General features: G+C 33.8%; 9 protein-coding genes across 9 annotated transcripts; 4 read left to right on the forward strand and 5 right to left on the reverse strand.

The window, feature by feature from the left end:
- Positions 1–729: 729 nt before the first annotated feature.
- PHYBLDRAFT_181227 (hypothetical protein) lies at positions 730–1,423 on the reverse strand. The gene is made up of 2 exons (XM_018438437.1): positions 1,233–1,423; positions 730–1,127 (listed from the first exon to the last, which is right to left on the reverse strand). Exons 1-2 carry the CDS (start codon positions 1,342–1,344, stop codon positions 1,042–1,044), a joined length of 198 nt encoding a protein of 65 aa, XP_018292482.1. The 5' UTR covers positions 1,345–1,423; the 3' UTR covers positions 730–1,041.
- A 621-nt stretch (positions 1,424–2,044) lies between these two features.
- PHYBLDRAFT_67631 (hypothetical protein) lies at positions 2,045–2,729 on the reverse strand (the record flags this gene model as incomplete). The annotated part of the gene is made up of 3 exons (XM_018441828.1): positions 2,045–2,326; positions 2,538–2,569; positions 2,708–2,729. 3 exons carry the CDS (start codon positions 2,727–2,729, stop codon positions 2,045–2,047), a joined length of 336 nt encoding a protein of 111 aa, XP_018292483.1.
- Positions 2,730–3,444: 715 nt separating this feature from the next.
- Positions 3,445–5,040, forward strand: PHYBLDRAFT_167855 (hypothetical protein; the record flags this gene model as incomplete). Its single annotated transcript, XM_018435733.1, has 3 exons — positions 3,445–3,827; positions 3,915–4,405; positions 4,511–5,040. 3 exons carry the CDS (start codon positions 3,445–3,447, stop codon positions 5,038–5,040), a joined length of 1,404 nt encoding a protein of 467 aa, XP_018292484.1.
- A 401-nt stretch (positions 5,041–5,441) lies between these two features.
- Positions 5,442–6,179, reverse strand: PHYBLDRAFT_67629 (hypothetical protein; the record flags this gene model as incomplete). Its single annotated transcript, XM_018441827.1, has 1 exon — positions 5,442–6,179. One exon carries the CDS (start codon positions 6,177–6,179, stop codon positions 5,442–5,444), a length of 738 nt encoding a protein of 245 aa, XP_018292485.1.
- A 669-nt stretch (positions 6,180–6,848) lies between these two features.
- On the forward strand, positions 6,849–7,696 carry PHYBLDRAFT_67628 (hypothetical protein; the record flags this gene model as incomplete). The annotated part of the gene is made up of 4 exons (XM_018441826.1): positions 6,849–6,931; positions 7,065–7,179; positions 7,411–7,523; positions 7,585–7,696. The coding sequence occupies 4 exons, from the start codon at positions 6,849–6,851 to the stop codon at positions 7,694–7,696; spliced, it is 423 nt and encodes a 140-aa protein (XP_018292486.1).
- A 1,532-nt stretch (positions 7,697–9,228) lies between these two features.
- Positions 9,229–10,929, reverse strand: PHYBLDRAFT_67627 (hypothetical protein; the record flags this gene model as incomplete). The annotated part of the gene is made up of 7 exons (XM_018441825.1): positions 9,229–9,313; positions 9,537–9,613; positions 9,725–9,768; positions 9,850–9,903; positions 10,139–10,443; positions 10,702–10,779; positions 10,862–10,929. The coding sequence occupies 7 exons, from the start codon at positions 10,927–10,929 to the stop codon at positions 9,229–9,231; spliced, it is 711 nt and encodes a 236-aa protein (XP_018292487.1).
- Positions 10,930–12,969: 2,040 nt separating this feature from the next.
- Positions 12,970–14,553, reverse strand: PHYBLDRAFT_67626 (hypothetical protein; the record flags this gene model as incomplete). The annotated part of the gene is made up of 6 exons (XM_018441824.1): positions 12,970–13,142; positions 13,209–13,497; positions 13,594–13,838; positions 13,938–14,023; positions 14,111–14,258; positions 14,430–14,553. 6 exons carry the CDS (start codon positions 14,551–14,553, stop codon positions 12,970–12,972), a joined length of 1,065 nt encoding a protein of 354 aa, XP_018292488.1.
- A 4,807-nt stretch (positions 14,554–19,360) lies between these two features.
- PHYBLDRAFT_112024 (GATA-type zinc finger transcription factor) lies at positions 19,361–19,561 on the forward strand (the record flags this gene model as incomplete). Its single annotated transcript, XM_018428258.1, has 1 exon — positions 19,361–19,561. A coding segment is annotated over one exon (201 nt), but the record flags the coding sequence as incomplete, so codon positions are not given.
- A 2,470-nt stretch (positions 19,562–22,031) lies between these two features.
- PHYBLDRAFT_67624 (hypothetical protein) lies at positions 22,032–23,498 on the forward strand (the record flags this gene model as incomplete). The annotated part of the gene is made up of 5 exons (XM_018441823.1): positions 22,032–22,353; positions 22,496–22,900; positions 22,971–23,083; positions 23,148–23,244; positions 23,347–23,498. The coding sequence occupies 5 exons, from the start codon at positions 22,032–22,034 to the stop codon at positions 23,496–23,498; spliced, it is 1,089 nt and encodes a 362-aa protein (XP_018292490.1).
- Between the last annotated feature and the right edge of the window lie 1,653 nt (positions 23,499–25,151).

Here is a 25,151-nt window from a genome sequence, read left to right on the forward strand (position 1 = left end):
CCCATATGCAAGCAAACTATTTCTCACATAAATCAAATACTTGGGTAGGTGGTTAAAATAAGTGGATCAATTTACACACACATACACACATTATATATATATATTCTTTTCAAAAGACTTGCAGTCCAAATGAAAATCCAAGGACTTTTGAACCTTATCCAAAGTCCAGGACAACTTTACACATGAACAGTTGTCGAGTCTTGAAAATATTGCCATCAAAAATATATACATACTCGTACATTCCAAACCCCATTTACCCTAATATCTTAACATTTGAATATTTTGATAAAGGAGAAAAACGTGTGTAGATGTGTATATATATATATATGCAATAGGTTAACAGCTATGACAGAAACAGCACCAAAAAGAAGAAAAAGAAGATGTTGCCTTATAAATTCATACATTTGTGTCTAAAGAAAATGTCAACCAAAAAAAAAAATCCAAGGTCCAAGTTTCGGTGCTTTAAATTAAAGGTCAAAAAATAAGCTTATATAAACATATATATAAAAAAAAATTGGGTCTGTCTGTCTGAGTGAGCGTACATTTGTGTAAAAATATTTTGTCCATAATTCGGAGTGTAAATATCAAGCGAAACAAATGAAAGAAGACCAATGGAAAACCAGACAAGTAACCAACAAAAAAAAAGAGAAATATAATATATATATATAATATATATAATATGTATAAGCTTGTATATGTTAAAAAGATATAAAGATAACGAACTGTCTTGTAACAATATTTTATGTATATATAAGAAAAAGAGATAAAGTATAATTGTATTAAGTGTTTGAATTTTTGATTTTTTGTTGTTGAAATTAATAGGACTGCAAAAGTCTAGACAAAATATATATGTGTGGGTGTGTGTATTGTGGAGATGGTAAAGAGGAGGAATGACATGATGAGATTAAACACATGCACAGACGAACACAAACAGACAGCTCGCATGTTTATGTGTAAGAGTCTAGTATGTGCGTGAGTGTGTGTGTGAATGTAAGAAAGTGATAGAGATAAAGGAACTTTAGAAGAATGTCTTCTTTTTTTTTAAGTCATCAGCTTGTTAAAGACCAGTGGAGTGTACTGATACAATGTGACAGCAGAGAGGGAAACGATGCTCAACAAGAGAGTGTCTGTAATGCCAAGCCAATAATAGCAGAGATTAGTTTGTGAATGTGAATGAATTATTATTGTTATTTAGTCAAATTGGTTATATCGTATATATTAGCTGTACATACTGAACAAGGCCTTTTCCCAGGGTTCCAACATGTAAAGAGCTGTCTGGAGTTCATACTGATAGATCTTGGTAGACACATAGTCAGACAGACCACCCTTGGATTCTGTTGCCATTATTGTTATTTATTATATATATATATATATTTATATGATTAATTTAAATTTTGAGTAGGAAAGTGAATATGTAGATAGCGTAAAAGAGAGAGAGAGAGAGAGAGTATAAATAAATGTATATAAATATATATATATCTGTGTGTGTGTGTGGGATGATGATTTTATTTTATTTTTTTAAAAAAAAAAGTCAAGCCCTTCTGAGTTCTAAATATTGATAAAGGTATTGTAAGATAAAAAAACAAAAAAATATTATGGTATCTTATACTCTGATTATACTGCTTATAACTACTTTTTTCATTTTTTTTTGTTTTCATTCCCTTATAAATAATCCAAGTGTCACTTTAAAATTTAAGCCATAAAACAGATCCAACACAATATAGCTATATCAGACTCTTACCTAGTAAAACAGACATATTCTTGTTGAAATACACATGGTTGGATTGTCATTCACCGAAATCTACAACCGTCAAAATGTCATTGAAGAAGTCATTTGTCCTATAAGTACCTTTGTACTCTAAGACTAGATCACTAGGAAATGACCCCACCAAGCATTGAGGACAGTGTTTCTCATGCCCAGGGACGAGTGTTGTCTTGAGAGGATTGTTAATACAAATAAACAAAAATCGCGTTTGAATATTGGCAGAAATGATGAAAAGACATGGATAATGTAATTGAAATAAACCCATCCCAAAGTTTACTATCAGTAAGGACTCTGCATAGTCTTTGACATGGCTACTGTGTTGCACATCCAAGCCTTTTTTTTCGGAACAGGCAACCAGGAACTGGGACCAAAAATGGAAAAGCGTGATTTGGAGCGATAGGTCTCATTTTCCTTCTCTTCAAGATATAGATATAGATGACCGAGAGCATGCATAGAGAAGGTTTGAAGAGAAAATATCATCTTGGCTGTCTCTAAGCTAAGAGCACATGAAGGAAAGAATGTATCTGAGCTAGAGAAGGAACATGCTTTGTCTTGTCTTGCCTGCTTGTATAATAATATGAAGCGTGAAGGCACACGTCAAGGTCATATAAAAATCAATTCAACCAATTTTATGACATGTTGTAAAACAAGAATACTCAGCATTGTATTCCAAAAAGACAACTCCCCAGTTCACAAAGCAAATACGCCCAGAAAAAGAAATGCAAGGTAGAGTTTGGTCTTGATGTTATTGAACGGATAACAAGTTGCTTACTGTTAAGCAAAGTAATTTGGGGCACATGCTATATTGAGTAAAGAAAATAGATGCCCTATTTACAAAAGAATCTATGGTGTAATCTTTAGATAGTTTTGTTTTCAAGAGCTATTTGTTGAGCATAGGAAGAAAAAGAGAAGTATAAAAAGCAATATATTTCATTTACATATATTGTGGGTTAGAATCTCGCATTATTTGTTGTGTTCTTTTCATTCATCGATTTTAAATACATCTTTCAGACATTTGCTTCAATTAGATTCATAAATTTGACATTTTATTCTATTTTACCTTTGTAAAAACTTATAAACGTACCGACGTACCGACCTACACACGTACAAAGTTACAAGCTTACACACACACATATATATATATATATAGAGGCCAGGTTTATTAAAAAGGATAATTGATTGAAAATATTAAATGTAAAAAAAAAAGTCTATTAAGTATTAAGCACTAAGCCAATAAACATTCAACGGAAAGCTAATTTCTTTTGGTTTTTTGGTATGGATGAGCACGGCTTGAATTTTAACCAGGTTACACTATTATTTATGTGTACGGCTTATTCGAATACATCAATTTTCAAATTGCTGATTTTTTTTTTTTTTGATAAATCTTCCAATTATTGGCCTGTGTATTATGTCAAACAGAGTGTTTTTTTTATTAGAGTATTAATAAATTAACGGGTTGAATTGTAGTAAGAATAAAGCTAAATTACTTCTTTTTTTTGTAGTTTAAATAATATTCTCATTTCAAGCCTTTTGGATTACTACAAGGAAATGAAAAACGTATAAATATATCAACTTCTTCTTCTTCTTTATATATACTTCACTTATCCTCTCAACATCTTCTATTGTATCAACATCAATCCAAAAGAGAAGGAAGACATTCATCTTATATTCTTTCACCAATGCGAGTCCCACTATCATATGAACACCAAATCCAGCTGGTCCTAATAGCTTCTGCATTGATAATTCTCCTACTGCCTGTCAATTCCGCTGCACCCATCGAGACTGACTTGAAAGAAAATCAGGATCAATCTGACATAGAAACTTACTTACTTCGCCACTTATCAAAAGCAGTAATCGACGCACTTAAAGTTCTCAAGACCGTAATTTTCGCTTATATTGCTCATGTCATGACAGTTCGCTCTGATCCTAGCACGACCTTGCTACCAAACATTTATAAACGACTTTCAGCATTGGCCTGGCCCACTGGCAGTGTTTATGAATCATTTGGTGTAATCGTTAAATTAAGAAGTTCAAATAAATGGTTTTATCCTAACGGTACCTCGTAAGTACATATAAGATACACAGCTGATAAAAGAATGTGTGGAAGATATTAATTCATTTTGCATAATCATATTTTTACTTACAATAGTAGAGATACTTGTGATCCTATCATAGCATATTCGAGCCTACCCACCCTAAATAGCAATAACCGGATCAGCTCAACGACGCCCTTTATCCCATCACAAAGAGAAATATCTCCATTTGATGTTAACCCTGGACTTGAAAGTACAAGGATGAACCAATACGATAACATTGAATATCTAAAAAATACATTGGACAAAATGGGCCCGAAGAAAGCCAAGCGCGTCAAAGTCTGTATTTTTAATGGCAGCCTATACATTGATACCAACACACTATTGATTTCAAAAAACGGAACCAATTTGCGGCTCAAAACTGCTGACATGACAATATGTGGTTTAGGAGTAAACTGTACATACCAGCTACCTGTTCATCCAAGTTACGTGCGCTACTTTTCCAAGTCAATGATTGATGAGCTTGAACTATCTTCCTATATACAAAAACGTGCTTCCTTCAAGACCTTCATTGCTTTTCTTCAGCTCGCCTATACCGTTTATGAATGTATCTAAGGAACCGGACAGAAATGGTCCAAGGTGCTCGTGATAATTTTTATGATCATGTCAATTCTTCAAATTGTATCCATCTATATACTGCCTGCACAAGTAGCTGCATATAGTATCAGAGGCGTGGTAGAATTCCAAAATACATACGAGGATTTGAAGGCTGAAGAAAAAGAATATTCTCATTTTTTTGCGACATTTTTTGTTCGTGTGTTTCCCGGTATACCGAAAAAAATATTTACCGATCGAGAATGCATTGCCTACGACATATTGTGCAAAGTTGGAATAAAGCAAAAGGACGTTTATGCTTTGGCCAACCCTTCCAAAACAGCCGAGATATTGAATAGAGTCCAGTACCCTGACTGGTGGGAAGCTGTTGTTATTCTTGGTAGCACATTTATTTGGATAATGCTTGGATTTTGGCCAGGATTTATGACTGGAACAATTACCGAAGTACTTGTCTTAATTTGGATCTTTGCTGGATTTCTATTTCTTATTCTTCGTATCTTCTTGTTTGATCCAAGCTACCTTATTGGCTGGAAATTATATTTTTTTCTACGGTTTTTTTGCTGTTGCCAGGCATCAGTCTTGTTCTTGCTGCCACAATCTATGGTTACGTTTTTGGAACTCAAATAGAGACCAGTTAGATATATTGTTATCTTTATATAAACTAACGAACTTGTATAAAAAGAAAAGAAGAAATTTGATGTATAGTATTATGATGATTCTTAGTAAAGAAAAATATGAGTAAAAGAGTTAAAATTGATGTTTATGTTCGTGTCAATGTATTTTATTTTGTGCATAACTAAGCAACTGATAAAGCTAAAGAAGGCGAACATATTTGGTATATTTGATGGTTGTTGCTGGTTTTTAAATAAGTTTTTACGAGTATAGTATCTTTTGCAATTGAAGCACTTCTAGTGTGGTCATTAGATAATCTTTGGGGTGTTCTGGGGTGTCTATGGTTAGCACTTCAAAAATGAGAGAAATAGGTACTGTAAGAGTGTTGTTTATTAAAAAGAATCAAGAATTGTTGTTTAATTTAGTTGCGCTCTATGTAATTTTGCGCACAGTCTTCTCACCAAGTTAAAAATGTATTTAACAAAGAGAACAGTGTCATAGATTGTAAAGTAAATAGTGGCCTGGTAAAATAGAAATAAAAAAATAAGTATATAATAGGCATGTCTCAGATATCTATCCACGGTTTCTTGAGAGGCAGGCTCGCAAAATATATCAAACTCAGTGGCAACGCACTCGTCGTAAGGTACAAAGATATATAGAAAGATTCTTAGTTCAGTATATGGAATAGTAAACCAAATAAAATTCTTCTCATTGGCCACCTCGGATGGGGTCTTTTTGGTTTTTGGATTGTATGTTTTTTTAGGCGGGGGGCTGGAGTGTGTTCTAGTAGTAACAGAAGACCCAAGATTAGTCCTGAAGCTTGTCACTGGTACGGTAACATAATATGTACGATCGTAAGTGACGGTAGTGTATGATGTTTTATAACTAGTAGCTTTTGGATGGATAATATTGGTAATTGAATAAATCTTGGTATTTGTAAATTCCTTTACGGGTTTATCGATTAGTTTTGAGCCTGATGATATTTGAAGAGCTGTCGAGTCTGATTCAATTTGGGGAGAAGCTCTCCGGTTTGACATATCAGGCACATTATAAGGAGAAGAATGTCTAGATGTGGAAATATTAACATGAGTAATATGCTTGAAGAATATTATAGAGCATGTAATGACTACTATAATTCGAGAAAATGTGAGCATATTGTAAGAAAGAAAAACCTTATTAATTAAAGAGAATGTTAAAGAAGTTTTATTTCTTTAAGCTAGACATAGAAATGGTACTATTTATATTTGTAAAATTCAATATACCATTTAAAACAGAATCTCATTATTTAATTCAATTTTCTTCTACGTGCTCATTATTGCAATAATGAATCCTTATTACTAATAATGTTGACAAGTGAAAAAGAAAAATAAAGGGAAACCAAATTTAAACTTGACAAAGGAACAAACCAATTTCTCTTTCTCTCTAGTTCACTTGCTCATATAAATATCTTTTATTAAACAAAAATAAAATGCAACAAATCAAAGTTGCCAGCATCAAAGTAGAATAACAAGGGCTTAACCACTAAAAGTCCACAAAATAATACATCATTTTTTCTCATTAAAATCACACCATGTCTCTTTCCAGATCAATAAAGAAAAATCCTTACCAACAAAAAGCAGCTTTTAGATTATGAAAGAAGACTGACAGTTAGCGGTGCTATTAGAAATGGATCACCCACTGGAATTTTTTTTTTAAAAGAATCATATATCTTTATAAACAATATACTACAATAAAAAGCTGGAGAGACACTTGGACAGATTTTCCCCAATAAACAACAACAAAAAACTTTGATTGTTAATGAATGAGATCAATGCCATTTGATTATGGACATTAAAAAGATTCTTAAGCCAACTCTAGGAGATATTAACACCTTCATGCCAAGCACATTGGTACATTCGATCTTCAAGTCTATCATTTGTTGAACACTTCATAAATTAGGATTGTATTTCCATAACACAACGTACATTCCACTGTTACCAAATGCACATAAGAAGAAGCGATTTGATTTTGTTAAATACACCAGAAAGACTAATCTGAAGTGGAGATTGCGTCATCTGGAGTGATGAGTCAAAGTTTATGCTTTTTGACAATGGTGGAAAAACTAGAATAGGAAAGTATCCTAAAGGAAGCTACTTCAATTCACATGAGCTTTCGGTTAGAATAATGAATGAGAATTTATCTAACACAAATATAGTACCTCCTGTCAAAAGTTTAATTTTGTAGAAGAGTAAAAGAAGCACCAAAACTTGACAGTAATAGTGTGGCTTCCGAATAACCCAGACCTCAGCTCCATAGAAAATTTATTATCATACCTTACCAAAAGAGTAAGGGCAAGAGTCCCATTTCTAATAATAATAATAATAATAATAATAATAAACTCTTAAGAAGTTGGATACTGCTATCCGTGTGGAACGAAGCAATATCCTGGCTGAAATTTTCAAGACTCATTGCATGTCAATTCCTAATTGCATACACGAGATGAAGAGGGTTCATGGAGGGTCATCAAACTATTGATTTTTTCTTTAAAAAAACAATACCTTCGTATTTATATGTTTTCAGGCATGAGTTGCTAAGTGAAAGAAGATCAACTAAACTAAGAAGGCTACAGTGGTCCCTCGATAATTTCAAGGTCAAGGCGGGGACTAAGCGCCTTGAAATTATCGAAGAATGAAATAGCGAGTGCAGATTATATATTTTACGATGAAGGTAGAGAGAGTGTTAAAGTACGCTTTGTTAGAAATATCCCTATATACAATAAAAAAAAGTTAGCAGCAAGGTATTATCATAACTCGATTGGCTGAAATTCTTCCTCATTAAGGATTCAGGCTAAAAATTATTGTGAAAGTGAAATTACCAAGAATCGTGAAAGTTTAGCTCGGTTTTTAGAAGGAGAGTTGTCAGAACCTTGAAATTATCGAGGGACCACTGTAAAGAAATTGTACTATTGATTTATCAGAACTTAATAAGTATGATGTCCATTGTTGGTACGTGTCCATACACACATATATATATATATACCTTGGTTGTAAAATAAATAAATAAACTCAAACAGATCTCAGTACTGACTATTGTATTAAATTATTCGTTCATCTGTTTTTAAAGTGTATCCGATAAATCCCAAAAGTAAAAACAAAGATTTTTTTGTCAAGACCTGCGCTTGAAGGCCGATCCACTCAAGTTTACACCCAAGCTTCTCAACAACCCTCATTCCTGCCTACTCGGCATGGCATCAAATTTACCATGACGGCAAAGTATCGGTGAAATGCTTTAATGCCAAACTGCTCAGGACAGGTGTCTGAGACACCCAAGTGGAACAGCATAGCATTTACTTAGGCACCTTAACTTTGCTTTGGGTTCGTCCCTCATGTCCAGTTCTGTTTACCAGAGCGTGGGTTACAAGTATCAAAGTCTAAGCAATGAGGGACTTGAAAAGCACAGGGATCATTTCAACAGGAAGCAGTAAAATACAGGAGATCGTACTGGTTAATCCATCTGCATTACTTCACGTCCAGGTGTTCAACGAATTTAAAAAAAAAAAAACTCTACGCATCCAGGTGATACACCCTTATACTTGCACCTTTCTGTGACAATCTTGACCTGCCCCGAAGGACAAAATCTGGAGAGCCAATATCCAAAGTCCTAAGAAAATAGCATAAAGCTACCTCGGCGTTCCTCAGTCTTCTCCATGTTATGTGCCGCACAACACATAAAAAACTGACGTGGATTTCATCCGGCTTTCGCCTTCATATGACTGACTCAGGAAGTTCTTTAACATCCAGTATGCTCTACACTAAGAGCTACTTTCCCTGACGGTACTTGTGATCAGTTGGTTTTTTATAAATAAGTTTAGCCTTCGATGAAACTTTTCACCGGGATTAGGGAGTTTGTAAAAACAACCCGACTCATTGGAAGCTACTTAACACAAAGACAAGAACTCAAGACAAGGTGAGGGGATTGCACCCTCCAATAACCTTTTCCAGGGAGTGAAGGCTACTGACTTGTTGGTATGTCTGGAAAAGCAGTTCACTAGTTCACAATCCAGAGCAGTCAAAAGACCACTCCGGTTCAAACATTGGAGCTTCTCCATCTCAAACAATAAAGTCCAAGACAGAATCCCTTTTGGTTTCTTCTCCCCTGCAGTAAATGCAGGTAGAATCGCGCAAGGCACAGATCAGGTTTCAGACCATAGCATCTTGAGCGAACTCAATAGGCAGACCACCCAAAGAGCGCAATGCTTCCAATAAAAAACCAGAAACTCATATTAAGACAAGCCCTATAAACAAGGCGTCTACAATGAGCGAGTTGTAAATGAGCCCGAAGACTCATTGTTAAAGACCATGATATACACATCTTGCATGAAAATGTTTACATATATTCCTTTTGATATATCGTGACCGATAGAATACGAGATATTCAGGGATCACTGCAAAGGTAGAAATAGAAAGAAAATAGAGTATAAGGTTAATATACTTATTGTGTCAAAGTGTGTGCGCGTGTGCGCGTTTACTTACCTAACCGATAATCGCAAAGGGCTTAAAAAGTACTGGTGCTCAAAAGCAAAACGGGGCTGGAAACGGGACACTGGACACTGTGATAAAATAAAAGAAAACATCGGATCATAGTTAGTATGTTGACCGTGTCAAAGTGCGTGTATTCGTTTACTTACCTAGCAGATAACTACGTAGGGCTTAAACAGTACTTGTGCTCGAAAGCAAAACGGGACTAGACACTGGACACTGGACACTGTGAAAAAGAAAAGAAAACATCAAATCATAGTTAGTGTGGTGATCGTGTCAAAGCATCTGTGTGTGTGTATTTACTTACCTGATACATGAACTTGACGTGAAGAACCTCTCTGTGACCGCAGTGAAATGGACGCTGGGCATAAAAAAACAAAAAAAAAACACGCACAGAGAAACACTGTGTTGTAGTTAGTATATTGACCGTGTTAAAATGTGTGTGTGTGTCTGTATAATATTTTACCTGCTATTAGACTGGACATCGTTTTTGGAACTTAGCTAGAAACCGCGTCTGGGGTGCGTTTTCATGATAAATATTAGTATGGGTCTTATACGGATAGAAAGATATAGGCAGTTAAATGCGATTTTCTTACCGTGTCGGAAACCAAGGACCACCAAAAGGAAACCAGGAGGAAGAGGAGGGATAACAGGAAATAGGGAATTGTATCGATTTTTGTATGAAAAAAAGGGGATGGCGCACTGACAAGTGTTGCGTTGGTGTGGTGCAACTTTGTCAGAAAAATAATAAATGAAAATATAGTTGCCAGCGAGTTCAGAAGGCAAATATATAGAGAGATAGAGACGAATTACTGTGATAATGCTCGGGTCTATCCAACGGTAAGGAGATATAGTAAAATGTGTATAGAAAGGACAAATATAACAAGAAGTATGCTTATAACTATCGCGAAGAGTTGTTATAAGTCAGTGACGATGAAATAAATGTATAAACAAAAGTAAAATAAAGGATTTGATCAATAAAATAAAGATAGATAAGGATTCTGTTTTATTATTGCTTCATCTGAAGACTTTTATATGTGAACAATCTATACTACTTTGTTATAAAGCTCTATTAAAGCAGTACCAATGATGAAATAAAATGCACAAGGGTATGCCTTGTGCAAGGGGATTGAAGGAAATCCTGCAAAGAGCGCCATACTTCTTTGCAGGATATTCGTGGTCTGAGCGGAACCAAAAGAACACACACCGTGTCAGCAGCACGGAAGGCGTAAACTGCCTATTTTGGGCAAATCAAACCAAATTCATATGAAAATCAAAGAGTTTTATGTTTTCGGTAAAAGCTTTATATTTTTTATTACGTATTATTAACAAAGACCTCTTGGTATTGCCTAATAGATATATTAAATAGTACCAAGACCGAATACATTTGAGTATTAATTTGCTTTAGATAACCTCTATATGTCTTTGGGGAAAATATTTCTATATCTTTATACTCACACTACTGATGATCATTATAATTTTTAAAAACTAACAAGCAAATAAAGAAAACATTGTCAGCCTTCTAAACACATTTTGTTCACTTTCACTTAACAGAACAGCTCGAAATGCATAGGCATATAAAATAATCATTATTGAGAGAAAACTAGTATATGTTTATTAAATTAGTTGGTGTTTTACCAGTTCTCAAAGGGGACTTTTTTTTTTATTTTACTTGAGCTCTGCAAGTTTACATATACATGCAATATCCTTTGGAGACGAAAGACACAGTTTATCTTACTTATGATCGACTGAAATACTATTATTATAGAATATATTTACATATCTTAGCTAACACATAGTACTCTTTATAGAATTTTCTTTGATAGTAAATCTGGACTATATATTTATGAGATAGTGACAGTATAATTAAAATAAAGTAAGTGGTAAAACATGTCTTTTAGACACTGCAATACACGTACATTTTTGGAGTGTATATCTCATTGAAACAATATTAAAATTATTCAAAGCTTTCTTGTTAAAAGCAGAGCACCATAAATAATTTAGGACTACCATTATCCTCCGGTAGTATTCGTGTTCCTCTTCTCACCATCTCACACATATATGTATCTATTCAAAATACTCTCCAGTGAGTTTCAACAAAAGCACTGTTTTGGATAACCATATTTTATTTAGAGGATACTATGCTTGTTATTGCGCAAGCCAATACAGTTCTCACAATGATGGGTTTTCTTCAAAGTCTTATTAAACACTTTATGTAATCGACTTTTTGTATAGTCAAGCCACATCTGTCTTTTTTCTCTTTCCCTCAAGTACACTATGGTTAAAATCTATCTATCTTTTAATAACAAATGCATAAAAATAAATAGCGTATATGTAGAATGAATACGTATACCCCTTCCTATTGAATGCCTAGGTATCCCGGTTTTAGTTATCTAGTTAACCCGGCTCTTACTCTAAGTCTATGACAGATATGTGCACACAAGTACGCTCTCACTGCGTCTATTGACATAACTACGCTAGTGTCGACATATTTTTGCGCCAGTGCCTTGGCTAGTTCCTTTTTGCGCGCACTATTCTAACCAGACCAATAATCTAGAAACTATGGACTGGCTATCAGGGTATATACTTTGCAACGTTGCTGGATTAACTGGTAATTACTCTACACGATACGCTTAAAATTGAAGGAAATGGTTGTCTGGGAAGTGTTGTTCTTTATTGAACAAACCAATCCACTTTCTCTCTCCCTCATTCTCAAACTAAATTTTTGTTCTAATAAATATTGATATATATATTGGATTATGTGTAAAAGACTTTTTTTTTATATACTATATTATTTTTAAATAAATATTCTGAGGTATAATTAATGGCGTTACATGTGTTGAGAATTAGTTTGATCGCTGATAATTTTCTTACTCGGGAGAGAGCAACATAGAGCTAAAAATGTACAAATGGAGGTGAGGGAAGACATAACCCAATATTGGCAAATGCCTGCCCCTGTGCTTTGTTGCTAGTCATTACAAATTCAAGACTTACTGGGAACTGACAACGCTAGCAGTTCATCATGGCTAAAAACTTGGAAGGATCACTTCCTTACCCATATTGTGCCTTATTATTAGAGTAGCTTTGATTACGAAACAGCAAAGATAATTGTATTTTAGCCCTGTACCATTGCACAGGTCGTTATTTAGATCTATTTTTCTTAAAAGCATAACTGGCCATCCTGGCTTGAGTATCAAATTGTGAGGAGGTAGTGATCCAGGGTTGGTTGTTTTCAAAACTTTAATTAGATATGCGAGTTAATAATCCTCGCTTAAACCGTGATCGATGCTTTTAAACTCGTATACTTGTTTGGGAAAATTTATCAAGAATAATTTTGTTTACCTTTTGTGCATTAAAGTCTTTTTTTTTTGGAATGAGGTTGGCTCACCACATTAGAAAGCCAGTATATGTAGCATTTGCTACTATATCAAAAAAAAACAATTGCGTTGGTATGGCCGTTTAAGTTGGTACCACAAATGGATATTTCATTAGGAATAGCTACTGTGTCTGGACCTCCAGCCATAAGCTTATTCTTATTACCAGCTCGCAAAAGAAAGTTTTTGGGATCTTCAAGTTTTCTTCTAATCTCAGGGTTGCTTGCTTTTACAATCATCATATTGGTATATACATGTAGTGTATTTACAAAAGCCTAATCATGCGTTCTACTGATGTATTGGGCAACGGTTTGGGATTTCGACGTCCTTGGATTGGCATGAGGAGCTTGTTGATAATTTTCTTCAAAGACAAAAAAGAATCCACTACATGGAACATTCACAAGTACAGGGTTGACTGCCTTAATTGTATCTTGAATCCGACAATTTACTGCACTGGAAATATATTTATTGACCATTGAGACTTCACCCCAGACTATTAATTCCGTTCTGCGTAGAAATTGTGCGACTTGAGAGCTGGCAAAGATAGAGCACATGGAGTTCATGTCAACATTAATTGGAATCTTAAATCAAAGACGTGCTGTACGACCACTATCTAATAATAGGGCAGCAATTCCACTGGTTGCAACAGCAAGAGAAATTTTTTGTTGCTGTCGTACTTTCTGGAAAAGAACATTACATACAAAGATATTTCCTGTGCCACCTGGTCTATTCACAAAGTATAGTCTTGCTCCAAGTTGACTTCCATGCATTGCTTTCATAATAGAATTGTATAATGCTTGTTGGGAGCCATTGAAGTAAGGCTGATCTGGGTGGGACAAAATATACGCTTTATTGCATAGATCTTCTTGTTCTTGGATAAGTTTTCTTGACACTTGGCGATGTGTAGTCTGACCTGATGTTTCTGGTAAATGTGGAAGAGTAGGTCAACTAAATGATGCAATTGAAACAGGATTTGTCGAAAGATGATTCTCAATGTCTCACAGACACCTGTAATACATACCTTGAGATGGTTCAAGGGATTTATTATATTGACTTATTATTTCTGAGTGGAGATAATATTCAGCTAGAGAAGATCGATATCTAACCCTTACAATACCAAGAGAACAGCAAATGAGTGCCGTAGATTAGATGGTAATTGATAGGCTGTTACCTCTTCTAGACAAGATTTTTCACTCACCGTAATTATTAAATAAACGCAAGGCATGGCAAGCAGCTTGGTTTATATTGTATTCTTGACCTTCTACAGTGCGGATATTTTTGGAACTTGTAGCACCGGGAACATTACATAGCAGTAGTCTAAAAAAATGAACTCTCTGTATCCCTTGGTGAGACAAAGTATATTCTTCCGATTATTTTTTTCTTCTTTGACATAAATTCTAGATTTTGGATCGTTTGTTCCAAGCAGAGTGCTCAGGAAATCCACCATAAGTATAGTGCTGTTAGTTCAGATGGGAAGAATTATAGTGAGCTTTTGTTGTCAATGTAATCCTACCCCCTCCATAGAAACATACGGGCTCATTATTCTCAAGATTGATTGCTAGTCTTTGATGAGATGGATGTTTTTTGATGTAATTGGTTTGAAAATATTTTTTAGTATGATTCTGAGGCGGAAACATATTAGGAATTAAGGGATTTAGTTATCTCATTAATTCGCTGCTGTTGTTGACCCAAAGATACTGAGTGGGTCGTTGAATAGAAAACATTGCACGATAATGTTACTTATATACATATTTCTATAGATATTTTATGTAGACATTGTATTTTAAACAAATATTTGTTGCTTGGCACAACTCATCAATTATCCGGATCAACGTTAGTTTTGGATATTGATTGATTATTCACAAGCTTTTTATTTACAATGTTCTATGCTTTTTTTAATATATGTATATATTGGAGGTATCGATGTATAAACTAAAATATTTAATTATTAAAATAAATAAATAAATAGATAGATAACGTTGGCTCCCAACCAAGAAAGGTCGTTAGATAGTCTGTAATAACAGCAAGCTCTTATATAACTTTATGTATAATTGGTTATTGATATAGTGCATTTGTGATCAATTCTTATTATTTTACTGTAGAGCCTAAATGTAGATTTCAAACAGCTATTTTGATACGAATATTCCTGTATTAATTTCAGGACACGCCGTTTTACCCTAAAAGTCTAAAGACATTGGACCTGAAGAAAACAGTCACATAATTAGTTGAGAAAAATAAAAACGCCGTGTCCTTAAGATAGGTGATAAAAATGACAAATTAAATACAGAAAATTGGCCCTACATACAAATTGATTGACCAAATCCTGCTTAAATATGTAATTAACCTGGTTAGTTACATTAAGATCCACCATTTAAGCGTTTTTTTACATCAATTGCTCAAATATTAATCAAATTCTAATATTTTCCCTTCAAAAAAAAAGCACATCGTTTAATAATAGAATTTGGGATGTTTGCAACACATGGCCATGCTTGATGTAAAATTTTTTTTGGATAGGATATACGCTTTCAACTTTGCTATTAAAAAAATTGCAGGTTTCTATCTCTATATACTAAAAAAGCTCTTTAAGTATCTAGAGTCATATCAGGCCTGAACCCAAGCTTTACATTCTTTTTATTATTAAAATATGTTCAGATACCTTGTACATTTCAAAAGTGTAATTTTTACTCTCTGATAATTAATTATCAAGAATTGATCGTAATTGGAATTATAGCTGTAATTTTAGTTGTGATTGTGATTATAATTGTGAATATTGGAGGGTATTGACTGGTAATTTACACAAAAGATAAATAAAGATAAATACATATCGTATATACTTTATTTCTTTATTTCTCTTTTTGGGTGAAAATGCCGTAGCTTATCCAGACTACCAATTGATGCTTGTTATCAGTTGCATGGGTCAGAACACCCATTTCCACGCATATTCTCACACACTTTTAATTTTATTTTTATGATTCTACTTATCTTGTATATTTACAAACAAATAGATAGCTAAATATCTATGTATCTATTATGTGTGTATTTGGGCACTAGCCTCAAGAAGAAGAACCAAATTGACAGAAAAAACCCCAAGCCCTAAACTCTCTTATCGCCAAACGACGCCACCCAGACAAAGTACACTAGAGATACATACAATATACACATATGCATTCAGTTATTCGTTTGTTTATTTTATTTGTACATAGATATCTGCAAGCTACTGATAAGATGGTCACTGGCTCAAAGTCATGGTAAAAAGGCTATACATAAAATATATAAATTGATGATGATTATTTTGCAATTGATAAAGTCCAAGAACATATAAATATATATAAAATATAAAGATAATATTTCGTGATTTCTATTAATAAAATCTACACGCTGATAACGAACAAATATATATATATATATATATATTATACATTTTACTGATAGCATGTTATCTTTCTTTCCTGTATTTATTGAGGCTGAGTACTGAGTCATAGACTCATCATTTCACTTTACTCTTGACAAGTGACCAGAACTGTTTGATTGGATTCAGTTCAGGGGAATATAGAGGAAGACCTACGAGTCCATATCGTCGTGAATTGATATTTCGTTTGGTTTTTTTGGAGGTACTGTAACTACTGCAGGAGTCCGCCTTCTTTTACCAAGCCCATGGCCTGTTTCAAATTACTGTGAAAGGCTTATTCATCAAGAAAGACACATTTTGTTATGAATTCCAGGTCAGCCAACTGCCACTTTTGGACCTGGTCATATTTCTTCTTCTTCTTCTCAAAGATGCTTTGAAGGTCTTTATAATAATACTTAGTCCATAGTTGCGCTGCCTAGATATGAATGCCTAAGCTTTATTAGGATAAACTGCCTAGTGTCGCCTATTGAATGACTCTACAAGATTATTGCTCCTTTCATATAGATAAAATATATATAGTAGATAATCTATATATGGATAGATTTATAGATAAAGAATATTATTAAATGATGGTAATGAAATAATTTTGTATTGTATATATAAGAGTGATGGGAATAATGGTGTTAATCTGTGCCCTGACCCAAATGTTTCATTCGATGTGAAATGTTAATATATAGAAATTAATCAGGTGGCTTGCAAGAGACAGAAAGAACAAGCAGAAATACTTGAGTGTCTAAATGATTGAATGATTCAATTTACTATTGGCCACCAAAATAAAGATTGAGAAATGCAAAAAAAAGGGAGGGGAGACCGAACCGAGAAACGGATGACACGTCCAAAAGGCATGTGGATGTGAGTATGTGAGTATGTGAGTATAGGAGTGTGGGTGTGTGGGTGTGGGTGTGGGTGTGGGTGTAATGCAATGCAATGTATAATAAAGTGTATTGTATAGTTTAAAATATGTATAATTTTTATTCTATTTTAGGAAAAAGATCTAATCTCTAGCTACTTTTCTGGGAATGGGCCCAAAGTATAAAGTCAAAATATTAAAAAAAAGTGGGACAAGATGGGTCTACAAGCTTTTCTTTTTTATATATTTATATATAAAATAAAGCACAAAAATCGAGTGCCTTTTTGAGTCTTTGTGGACCGAGTAACCTCTTTTTTATTTGATTTGATTCGCTTTTAGTTTTGGTTCTTTAGCTTAATTATTAAGAACAAAGAGAGAAAAACTATAATAATAATATATATATATATAAAATATAAAATATATAATGCTAGAAATTGTTTAATAAATGAATTATCAGTTATTTTATCTGTCTATTTGAATGGGCCTATTGTGTATGAAATAATTAATAAAATATAGATAGATGACAACGGCTGTTTGAAAGATGGGAACGTGTGGCCTGATAAGAGAAATAATATATCTATAAAAATAAAAATAAATTATAATATTAATAATTTATATTATATTGGCTTTTCATGGGTGGACAGGGGGTGATGTCATTGTATTTCTGATTCAACACATACAAAATTATATGTATATACATAAATACATACAAACTGTAAACAATTTATACTGCTATTATCATTTTTTGCTTTGTTTGTTTTGTTTGTTTATTTTTGTGTTTCTATCCTTTTTTTTTTTTTTTTTAAAAAAAAAAGAAAGAATAATGAGTTCTTGTCGTCAAACAGGCGGGCAATGGTGCCCAACCCTAAATGATGATTGGTCTAGACAGAGTTTGTTATCGAAGGCAAAGAAGCAGGGATCACCGCATGTGTGACGATACTGATTTGAATTAGAGATCCGCCTGAGGGACCCAAAATAAGAAAGAAATAAAAGAAATAAGAAAAAGGGAATCTGGTGAGTATATATTGTGTACATATATTATATACACAATAGAACCTTTCTTCTTTGTTATCAATTTTATTGTTACTGAAAATATACATATTTGTATCTGTTGTAGGTAGATATGATCTCTGCTTTTGAAACATTGAAACAAAACTAAATTAAATTACAATTTTAAAATTTATTTATATTTATATTTATATTTATATAAAACAGATTAACCAACCAACCCCAATACATATAAAAAAAGATAAAGAAAGATAAATCAAAATACGACCGATAAGAAAATAAAAATAAAAATGAGAGTTTGAATGGAGATTGGAGTGTGGGAAAATATGATCTGATGATGGGATCTTATTGGTGGAGATTAAGAGATCAGTGTTATCTTTAAGGCACCAGATTTTATTTTTTTTATTTTTATTTTATTTATTAATATTACAAGCCCAGGCCAAAAATTTATATATTTTATTTATTTATTTATTTATTTATTTATTTATATATATATATTATTTTATTTTTTATATTTAATTGTTTATTTTTTTTTCCTAATATTTTTCTTGCTTTTGCTTCCATTTTCTTTTGTTTATTTGTTTGTTTGCTTATCTTTCATATATTTCTCTTTTATATATAAAAAATTTATATACTTCTTTATCATCGACATCATCATCACTATATTATATTATATTATATTATATTATATTAATAATAATAATTTGCTCTAATGGCTCATCCAACTCTTTCACCTCTGTCGCCAACTCACGAATCAATGAAATCTCGCAAGCGCTCTCTCACTCGCTGCGTTCAGTGCCTTGCCTCCTTCCGTCCTCTTCTATGGGGTCGAGAGAGCGGTAAAGGCCCTGTTTGTGATAACTGCAGCAGTCATGGAGACCACGACGCAAATCATACCCATCAGTATCAGCACCAGCACCAGTACCAGCACCAACATAATAAGCGCCCCCGTGAAGCATCCCCAGAAACCGAAGAAAACACAATTCTCCTTCTCAACCACCACAATAATCACAAAAAGGCCTCTTCTACTTCTATTTCATCAACATTATTACTATCATCGTTATCAACAACTTCTTCATCTTCTTCATCATCATCATCAAACTCTTCAGTTTCTGAGCGTTCTGCTAATATTAACAAGGCTACTGTTACTATCCAATCTATTCCACCAAGAAGCCCAATGGAACTCGAACTCGAACTCAAACCAGTCACTCCAGATGAAAGTACCATCTGCGCAAATTGCCACACAACCACTACCCCTCTCTGGAGAAGGGATATGCTGGGAAAGACGATCTGTAATGCCTGCGGCTTGTATTACAAGCTTCATCGGGTACATCGCCCGGCAACCATGATGCGCACCGTCATCAAACGTCGCAAGCGCTGTTCCTCATCCTCTACCGACAAAAAGGCCGACAAAGACCGGGGCCAAATCGAGCCCAAGCCGCGTAAGAAGCGTAACAGCCACCTTCAACCACGCCGGACTACCTCGAGCACCACACACAATAACAATGATGATAGCAACAAAAACAACAATGCTGATGATGATGATACTATCGCTGTTATTGTTACTGATGCTGATACCATTGCTGTTGAAGATAATGACACACAAAAATCAACAACTCCCAACCCTGTCTCTGTCTCTGGCTCTGCTGTTGGCTCTGGTCCTGGCCTCAACTCTGGTTCTAGTGCTGGTATCTTAAATGTGACGACCGGCCGTTCAGAAGAAGAGGCCTTTGAAGACAACTGCAGCGTTGGCAGCAACAGCACGGCCACTGCATCTACTACTGCCTCCATCTCATCATCTGAAAGCTGCTTGTCAATCAGCAGTCGCCGCAGTCCTGATCTTATTGAGCACAACAGACACACATCAGCCTGGCTCTCTCATCATCCTCATACTTCTGTTCCTCATCATCCTCACTCTTCTTCTTCCTGTGCTTCGTCCGTTTCAAGCGTCAACAGTCCTCCTCCTCCTCCTATCTCTACTTCCTCTCTTCATAATCATCATAATCTTATTAATCATCACCACCATCACTACTACAACAATAACAACAATCATCAACAACAACAAAAGTCGTTTGTTCTGCCACCTATCCAATGCCCTCCTTCTTATCAGACCAAAGAACGCAATTGCTGTTCTCATGAAGAATCACTCTTGGTACAACGACAGGATCTCCAGCGTGAAATCAGTCGGCTGACCTCCCTATTGTCAGAAACCGTGTCAATGCTGTCCAACATTGACCAATGTCTCAACCACCCTTCCTGTCCTTGCCGTCACTGCCCACCGTCCCCTCCTTCATCGACCACCTCTGATCGCCAGCAACAAGAACAACAAGTAGCCCGCTCCCTGCTCTCCCTTGCCACATCCCCTTTACCCAAAGTGCCACTCGCACAAGCCAATTTGACTCGTCTGCCGCCAATCTCCGTCTCCTTTGATATGAGCCATCGGTTATCTCCGCCTCCCGTACGACCATTTGGTCAATAAGTTTCAAAAATATATACATATATATATACACATAAAAGTGTGTAATGTATGAATATATGTATGTAAATATGTGATTTTTTCTTATAAAATACAAATACATTACATATATGTACACAAGAAAGGAAAAAGAAAGAACACCTATACACAGACACAAAAGAAATGACGACGACGAAGAAGAAGAAGTAGGGCAAGAGAGAGAGAGGGGGGAAAAGGATCAAGTATATTACAGCAACATAACAAAACATAATACAACACCCTCATACATACATATACATATATACATATTTTACAATTCAACTCATTTCCACTATCCCCCCGCTCCAACTCCCCGATTTTCAACCCCCTCCCTCTCTCCCTTCCATATCCACTTTTACCATTTTACTACACTATACTATACTACATTACACTACACCATACTACATTACATTTGCAATTCAATTCGATTCAATTCGATTCGATTTGATTCAATTCCACTACCTTTTCTTTCTCTTTCCTTCTTTACAATCTCATGCATCTTTTATATATATATATTTCATTAGCATTTTTCTCCTTTCTTTCTTTCTTTCTTATCTTGAGCATGTCATTATATATATATATTCCTTACATTCATTCAATTGTATTTCTCTCACTCACTCATTCATTCATTCATTCACAAAAATAAAAACCAAAAACCAAAAACCAAAAATAATGCCTATTTTTTTTTTAATCTATCTATAATAATAAGTCATACAAGTTTATATGTATCTAGTGTATATGTATGTGGCACAGAATACAAAGCAATTTTTTTTTTTTGCTTTTTATTATCAGGAAAGAAGATCAACCAATAATGTAAAGGTTATGAGATGATAAATTTTGTACGTTGTTCTTTATTTATTTATATTGCATTCTATTCTATTCTATAATGTTATATTTAAAAAAGGAGAAAATCTTTTTTTTAAAAAAAATGTCTAATAGAGAGAGTTGATTTCATCATATTTTTATATATTATTTATATACATAAAAATAATAAATGTGCACAATGTAAATCTAAAATCTAAATGTAAATGTAGCAATTCATCTTAATATCATCAGCATGTACTGTACTGTACTGTACTGTACTGTAGTGAAGTGAAGTGTAATTTTTATAAATTATTATAATATAAAAAATAATAATATTTATTTATATATATTTTATAGAGAGATTTTTTTTATTGTATATTATTTCTCTGTGTGTGAGTGTGAGTGAGCGAGTTGCAGCGTGTAAAAAAAAAAGATAGTCAAAGTCTAGTCCAAGCACTGTGTTGAATTGAATTGAATTGATTTGTACTGTGTAGTTTAGTTTAGTGTAGTGTATTGTAGTGTATATAAATAAATAAATAGATAAATAAATATGCTCTGCTTGTACCTCACTATAGACAACCTGGAATCTCTGTCTGCTTCAAACCAGACCAATATCAAAACAGCATCACTCGAGGCAATAGAACACTCGACAGACCTCTGTGTACTAGTGTCATTCTCACACCCGATTGCAACAGTTGACACCCACTGGAATGACATTCAATCTCTACTCGGCAACATCTACGTTGTCCAACTCCAGGTAGCCTATGCTAATCAGCAACCACTGATGGAGTGTAATGTCCTGTTTGAATCCTGGTGTGGTTATCAAATGGCTTTCGAACCAAACCTTTCTCGCGTTCTTGTCTCTCCACAGTGTATGTGTTATATTTTTTTCTTTTTTTTTTACATTCAAATATATATATATAAGGTGGCTTTACCCCTACCCCTTTATTCAAAAACATCTATTGATTCATCATTTGTATATAATCTACATATCTCTTATTCTTATTGTCGTAGATGCATCATGTATTGAGGAGTGGAACTCAAGTCGAGCAAATGCTGGTCTTGGTTTATTTGAAATCCAGATCTTGGACACAACTGCAGTTACGAACACATCTACTACTATCAGATCTACACCTACGATTACTACAGTTGGCAATAATAGTCTGAACATCAACAAGGAACCAAATGCCGTCAGCCATCATCTGTCACCAAACCAGCAGCAGAGAGATCATACAGTGGCAGTGGTGAAGGAGAACAAAGAGGAGGATAAGAAACAGCAACAAAGGCAACAGGAGCAAGTGCACCCATTCTCTCGTGTGGCATTGGGCGGAACATTTGATCACATTCATGCAGGCCACAAGATTCTCCTCACCATGGCTGCCTTGCTAACCAACAAATCCATTGTTGTGGGTGTAACTGGTAACAAATTTTCTATATATATATATATATATATCCCATTTGTTTCAATTTTGTAATTTCTACGTTTTAGATGATTCTATGCTTCAGTCTAAAAAGCACCGTCAGTTTATTCAACCCACCGAAAAACGTATTGGTAGTGTAGAGAGATACCTCCACAGTGTCCGACGTAATGTTGAACCTTATGTGAGTAGCCGTTACTACTATTACTATTTACTTGATTTGTAACAAAAAAAAACAAAAACAAAAGGTTGTACCCATTTGTGATCCTTTTGGACCAACCATAACTGATCCAGCTATCGATGCTCTTGTCTGTTCCAAAGAAACACTTCAAGGTGGAGAAGCAGGTAATAATAAGAGCACTAATGCTATAAGCAATAAGTAATAGTAACAGTAAGAAGATTCTTATTCTAATGATAATTCATCTATTGATTGTTAATCATCAATAGTTAATCGTGAACGCCAAAAGAGAAATATGGATCCAATTGAATTACGTGTAATTGATGTGATATCGCCTAACTCTACTTCGATTGGCAGCCAAGACATGAGTGCTCTGAAGATTAGTTCTTCTTGGATCAGGCAATATTTAGCAACCAAATAAAGACAAATATATTAAAAACAGTAGCCTCTGATATCCTTTGATAATAAACTACATTATCATTAACATTATCACTCTGTATGTAATGTATGTATGTCTCTCTTCACAGCCAAATATCTTTATATAAAAATTAAAGTCAATCAATGGGCTGACAAAGAATCCAATGATTTTTCCCTTATTCTTAAAAAATTATATATTTATAATAAACTTTTACCCATGATTTTTTTTTGTTCCTATTATCGAATTTCAATATATACTTATATATACTTTATATGTCTCTATACTTATACTACGATGACTCATTTGAGACAATAAAGGAGTAAAATCTATATATTTTTTTTAAAACTATTGCTTAAAATTATTTACCATTCTTTCCATTTCCATTCGCTCTTAGTTTGCTAACCTCCGAGGAACCGGACAATACTATATAAAACAAAATAAAACAGATGCGCCAGAAAATAAGAAGGAATAAAAGGATATATTCATCAGTACTAGCATTACTTGCTACGGCTAGTGCTACTGATATCACTCTATCTACAGGCAGTATTCTGTATGAGCTTTAAAGCTAATACAGAAATAGCACTAGACAGAATAGATAAGAGATTGGGCACCTATATATAAATTGATTTTTGAGATTACCCTATCCACAGGTAAGAATTTTGTCATTTTTGATTTTTGATTTTTGATTTTTGTTCTTGTATATAAAATAAGAATAATAAACTGTCTAGTAAGATGGTTTAAAAGAACACCAATTCAAAAGACCAAATAAATGACACGGATGTTTCCCACTTGAATCTATTATAATATATATACATATATCAATCTGTAAAAGTCGGTTCTGTGACACATTAGAAGCAAATTATATCAGATTGGTTTCTTTTTAGTTTTCTTCTTATTTTACCTTATTCCATAAAAAGTAATATTTGTACAAAAGGTTCATTTTAACTATAAAATAATAATTGAGAAATAAAAGAATAAAAGAATAAGATGCTCTCTCTCTCTCTCTGTGTGTGTTTGGTGTATTTACAAGTATCACAGGAATATTACAAGTGACGTGAATAAATGTTAAAGATCCCATATTCCCTCATTCATTATTTGTGGACGTGCACCTTGAAGAATAATAGAATATAATAAAACTGGGACCATACAAGAATTACACTTTCTTTGCTTTCTATCGTTTAAAGCGCAGTTGGTATTTTGCTCTTATTTGTTCCTATTTCTTACACTGCAAACCGAAAAGATCATGTCATTAAGATCACTTATTTTTTTTTTGAAATTTTTTTTATTAAATTTCTCTCTTTCTGTGTGTGTATTGTATAGCATCTGTACAAAGAAATATAATCAACTAATAATTTTAATATCAATAATAGTAATTTTCTGGAGCATAGTAAAACTCACTCTTTTAAAATAAAAATAACAGCATAGCATTCTTAGTTTACACAATTCATTAAACTTTCTGTGAAACCAGATCTTGTATACACCTTTTGTATAAATATATATTCATACATGTTTCCTGAGAAGCAAATGAACGTCAATTTGCATTATAAATTCAAAAAGATATATGCATTTATATATAATATATATATATATAAAGAAATGTAGTTTGTGTTTTTAGTACAAAAACTTGAATAGATATATTATCAAAGCCAATGATTA

This window comes from Phycomyces blakesleeanus, assembly GCF_001638985.1.
Source record: "Phycomyces blakesleeanus NRRL 1555(-) unplaced genomic scaffold PHYBLscaffold_9, whole genome shotgun sequence".
Taxonomy (NCBI): Eukaryota; Fungi; Mucoromycota; class Mucoromycetes; order Mucorales; family Phycomycetaceae; genus Phycomyces; species Phycomyces blakesleeanus.